At 42.9% G+C, this 5727-nt stretch overlaps 1 protein-coding gene across 1 annotated transcript; it reads right to left on the minus strand.

Annotated features, from left to right (window-relative positions):
• Window positions 1-2025: 2025 nt before the first annotated feature.
• On the minus strand, window positions 2026-4373 carry lratd2b (LRAT domain containing 2b). The gene is made up of 2 exons (XM_073485918.1): window positions 4179-4373; window positions 2026-3888 (listed from the first exon to the last, which is right to left on the minus strand). The coding sequence occupies exon 2, from the start codon at window positions 3697-3699 to the stop codon at window positions 2872-2874; it is 828 nt and encodes a 275-aa protein (XP_073342019.1). The 5' UTR covers window positions 3700-3888; window positions 4179-4373; the 3' UTR covers window positions 2026-2871.
• Between the last annotated feature and the right edge of the window lie 1354 nt (window positions 4374-5727).

Raw genomic sequence — 5727 nt, forward strand, 5'->3', positions numbered from 1 at the left:
TGATTGAGAATTGATGCCGTTAATGTGCAAAGAAGCGCCGCATTGTGTCATTAAAGGCAGTGAAGAAGAAGACTATGAGCTGGCAAACATGGATATAAATAATGCAGAAATTTAAAAGGTGCAATATGTAAGAATTGGCCACCTGGTGAATTCAAACGCAAAATAAATAGGGGGCAGAGCATCACCAGAGTAGTGGAGGAGCTAGCAGTCCGGACTGGGAGCTCAGAGGACCGGGGGAGTGTTACACTGCTAGCACAGGAACTTTGGATCAGGAATGGCCAGGGCTAGCTGGTTAGCATGCTAACTTCAACAAACATCCCTGCAACGCAACACATGAATGTCCTAAGATCAAAACTGTTATTCCTTCACATTCTGTTGATAATTTTAGGCAATTTTTGAATGTTTTCAACTAAAAATCTAACATATTACACCTTGAAATAATTTCATAATCTTTAATGAGGAAGACAATACGTTCAACATGTTTGTTGGATGTATTTTGGTGAATAAATGAAAGGTAAAGACATTAAAGCTTTAAAACAACAAGCTGAATAATAAAACAATATTCAAATTCAGACTAATTCTGCTGATGGCTGTTTGTCTCCACAGTGCATGGTACACTGTATGTACACAGAGATCACAGGAGGAAACCCACACACTTGTACAGAGGAAAGCAAACTGACTGTAACATTATGATGCAAGTATAATTCTGTTTCAGCTTTGTCACACATGATGACAAATGTGAGCTAATATTCACAATTACACAACTCTACTGACAGCTACTTTAACATTGTGTGCTTCTCCCAGCTCTGAATTCTGTTGGCGCCACAAACATATGACTGATGACACACACACACACACACACACACACACACAAACACACAATTTATACTTCATCATTGTGGTAGGCCACAGAGGATTGAAGAAATGCTAATATGTCCGGCAGCTTTCCTATTTGGTGCCGGTGCTGATGATGATCCTGCTTTGGGTCCAGTGGGACCTTACCTGCAGCAAAATGACTACAGCATTATCTTCATGCAAATATTACCAGAGGAAAACAAACAGGCGAGGTAACTCATCTTCTGACTGGCTATGGGGGAGTCATCAGCTTCCTCTGAAACGCAGACGGAAAAAAAACACAAGATGTCTAGCAGTTCAAAACAACCTCAGAGTCGGTTGTAATTTCCGTTGCAGCCTCAGTATGTGAACATACTGTAAAGTGACTCACAGGCTTTTATTGTTTAGACACTGGCATTTAAAAGTGTCACAGGTTTCTCAGCATTTGGATCCATTTCCTGTTCTGATCTTATTTATAGTTGACTTTTGTGGCCTGTTTCTCCACCACAATTTCAGTCTCATCAAATCACAGACTCTAATTTTATCCCATACACATTTTTATCACGTCTCACACTGTGTCTTTATAGACCCTACATGGGAATGAGACTCAAATTGAGCCTGTTTGTGGGTGCGCACAAACAAAACGGCACCTTTGGCTAAAATTTAATGTATGTTGTAATTCCAAATGTGAGAGAAGAACATTCTTAGCCTGCGGCAAAAACTTTCAAAAGTGACTTATCTTCAGTCGGCAGAGGTGTAAACAAAGCAAAAATGTCCAGCACGGTTGGAACACCACTTAACACAGCTGATGTTTAAGTAGTTTCAGGAGAGCTGCCGCTGCTCTGAGGCGAATATTGAGATCAAAACTGGCAGCATTAGCAGCTTTAACTGTAGGGCAGCCAACACTTTTCATCAGACAACAAACAAAAAGCTGGGATCTCATAGTGGAACAGGTAGAGCCGTGGCTCCTCCGGGGTGTGAACTGGGATTGTAGCTGCTTTCAAACAGTATGTGCAGCAAAACAATGCTGCTGTGCGTGGTGTTAAGAATGCAGAGGTTTGGTTAGAATAGAGAATAACCTCTCATACTTTTCCTGAGATTTTGAAGTTATTGATTAGCATTGTACCAACACAACTATAAATCATTTAAAGGTCAGTCAAGATTCTTCACTAATAAGAAAAAAAATAACCCTTTACTGTTCAAATATATATTTATTTCCTTAATCCTTCATACAAACATCTTTTTTTTGATTTCCAAAAAAATAAACTGTTTAAACGGATGAATCAATACAAGTGCACTGCCATAGCCGTGAACAAGGTAGTCAGAGAGTGGGCAAAGCTTTGTGGTGATTGGATATAAAGCAACAGAAAGGGGGGGTCGTCAAGGTTGGCACACAATAACAGCAACAAGTTGTCTCTCTTCCACTCTGTATTGATCCCCAACACCTGAGTTGTACAAGGAGCGGGCGCTTTCAGCACTCTCGTCAGGTACAAGTACATTGGAGAGGTTTTGCTCCTCTGTGCAAAAGATTCATTGGATTAGAAAAGATAATTATGGGCAATTAAATTCTGACTTCATCCCCAAATGATTAGACTGCAGGTGCAGCTCCGATGCAAATGTATCCGTCAAAACAAGTCACTTCATCTCAGGTCGGTTGTGTGAAAACTCATTTTTCTTAGAAAGAGGGAGGAAATCATCCAGTGTGCAATTTTCACTTCATTCTGAGGCAAATCAACTTGTGGTAATTTTGTTTGAACCCTTGTGAGCTGCTTTGCTAATTCACTTGAGAGACACCAGTGTCGCCCCAGATGTCAGGGCTTTCCCTCTCATTTTGGAGGAGGAAAAAAAAGGATTTTTTAGGGTGAATTTTAACTCCCTCTTAAGATACACTTTTGTTTGCAGAGCTCACAGCTAAGCTCTTACAGGAGGGATAAACTCTGCCTCATCAACACGCATGCTTTGTTCTTCAGCAAGAAAAAGTGGCCATTTTCCATTGAACATCTCCTTTTCTGTGCCAGACGACCAGAGAATCCACAATCAGTTGACAAAATGATCCTCTTTGATTTCATGTGTTGCGTTCAGGTGGTTGGCCAGCTCTTGCATCACAGCATCTTTGCCAATCTGATCGTTCCTCCTCTTTTCCATGATCACATCCTCCAGGCTCTGAAACTCCAGGACGTGACTCTTCTTCTCTGAGAAGAGTAATTTTAACCTGTACGGCTGCTTTCCTATCCGGATCTCCCCTCCGATTTTAAACTCCCGCCTGCCAAAGCGGCACCAAGCGGCAAAACACTCCGAGTTCCTCCAGTACAGCTCTCTGTCTCTCGACCCGACATGGTCCAGGGCGTTGCGCACAATCACCTCCGGCGGGAGCGCACGGTACCTGTAGAGGCCGTTCACTATCCTGCCTTTTTTGCCCTGGCTCACGTCGGTGAGAAAGTTGTTCTTTATCTCAGCCCTGTGCAGGTGCACCACCTGGAAGTCCCCGACATACACAGCCCAGTGCGGGTACTGTCCTGTGGCCACAAACTCCAGCAGGTCTCCGGGTCGGCACTTGTTCAGGAGACTCTCCGCGGACTGAGTGGCGGCTCCGGTGCTCCTCTCGTACACGCACTCCTCTCGGTAGTGGATCGCGCACTCCAGCTCGTCCTGCGGGTCGAAGGGCTTCTCTTCATGACTCACCGGGTGGTTGACAGATGAGAAGTGGCCCAAATTCTCGTCCTGGTCGTCGTCGCCGTCGTCGTTGGAGAAAATGTAAGAGACGCCGATCCGGGGTCCGTCGTCGTCCGGGTCGAACCCATTTGGATCCGACGTTGGCACCTCTGCGTAATTTAAATGCGTTAGTTTCTCCACCTGGTTCCCCATAAAGGTGAAAGGTGGGTGGAGGATAAGGCTGAGCACACAAACAGGATCCACCTGTTCTTGGCGCACTCACTTCGCCGGGAGGAGGCGCAGGGCTGTGCGGTGTCTTAACTAAATCCAAAGCGGTGAAGACGGGCACCAATAATCCATGTCCAGCTGTATGTCCGCCAAATGAACACCACCTGCGCCGACCTGTGCGGAGATAAGCAGAGACAGCGGCTTAAACAACGAAGTCGGGATGCGATCTGCAAGTCAAACTATTACGCGTAGTTTACATTCCCAACAGGTGTGTCAGGTTGCACCTGTTGGCTCAGTTTACTCTCAATAAAACCTGCTATCTCCACTTTTTAGACCACCTCAGTCCTCTAACGTATCACCTACACATGTTCCGTCCTGTTAGTCTCACTCAGCTGTTCTCTAGAATAACCCATTTTCTCCAGGTTAATCCACAATAAAACTCTGAGGAGAGCAGACGGACTCACCTGCGGTTCAGCTCCTGACAGCAGCTCTCTCTCTCTCCCTCACACACACACACAAAAACACACACACATACATTCACACACACACTCCTGTTGTCACATCAGTAAAAACAAACAGGAGTGTTTGGCACGTTGCTGCTCCTTCCTGTAGGTGAGCTGTGTGTTGGGTTGCTCTGCTCCACAGACAGCCTGTAGTGTGAACCACAGTGGCTGTTGCAGCGAAACTCAGCCAGGATCCAGTGAGCGCGGGGAGGTGTTGTCTTTTAAAGAGACAGTGCGCCTCTTTTGTCTCCCTCACACATACTTCTCCACTTCACTTCAAATAAGTAGAAAAAAACGAACATAGGCGGGATGTTTCAGTGTGAGATTATTTTAAGGGGCTTGTTAAGGTAAAATACTGCAATTAATTAATTTTTATCAATACAGTTTAGCAGGGCCGGATTCAATGTTTTGAGAGCACTGGACAGATTGATTTTTTTGGGGGGCCCTGAACACACATTTTGATATTTGGTAAACAAATAAATGGACTCAAATGGTACATGATTATTATTATGTCCATTCATTTAGTTAGTTCTATTTTATAGCTCATATATTCATATTTTATCAATCGTATCCAACTGGTTTGTTTTGTATTTACAGTACAAGTATAGCTTACGTTGTTTATGTTTAAAAAAATGTGTAAATAAATATTGAAATACATTTTTTGATTTGAGATTTGTTTAGATTATTATATATAGAGTGGTGTAGCGATTATGTGTTTTTGTAGGCTAACCTGGAGGTTAGCATCACCCTGGTTCCCTGAACAAAAATCTTACGGGATTTTTTAATTAGATTTTGGATTATTTCAGAAAATAATCTCTGTGGCAAAGACAAGTTAATGATACTTACATGTGTTGTTCAGCAAGATAATCTTCGCAGATGAACACCACTTTTGTGATTTTCGAAGCGTGAATTAGATCGCTAGAAGTAAAAGGCTAATGTTAGGCTATGAACAGACTACATTGCAGTCCTATGACCCAAATGTCACCACCGCTAAGCGTCTTACTACGTCATTACTATACACTTTTCTGTAAACTGATCAATCTACAAGTTGTAATGTTAAAGTTCAAAGAGTTTGCAACTGAAGTCTGCCTGTAAAGACGGACTAGTGAATACATGAGTCTTCGTGTTCGTCGCGTGACAACTTCTCTCATCTCATTTAGCCACTTGTTAGCACCCGTGGTTTTTAAGACACCTTATCATTACATTGTGGGACTTTTAGTGGTGTGTAAATGTCTTAACCCTGTGGTAACCACAGACCTTATTTCAGGCATATAACTGAAAACCAATTAAAAACCTCATAGACTTTGAGACGAGGGAGCCGGATGTGTAAAAATGCTAACCAATTTCCAGGTTTTAGGACTACAAACTACACCAATCTATTTTTAAAATATTTTAAAAGGTATATTAAATATTAATGTAAGCAGTTGATGTTCTTTTCTCCTTTGTCTGCACCCCCTAGCGGTAAGGAGGCTCATGTCCTGCCCAGATGTTTAGTATACTATGGGCTTCA

Source organism: Pagrus major, chromosome 17 (genome assembly GCF_040436345.1).
Source record: "Pagrus major chromosome 17, Pma_NU_1.0".
NCBI lineage: Eukaryota > Metazoa > Chordata > Actinopteri > Spariformes > Sparidae > Pagrus > Pagrus major.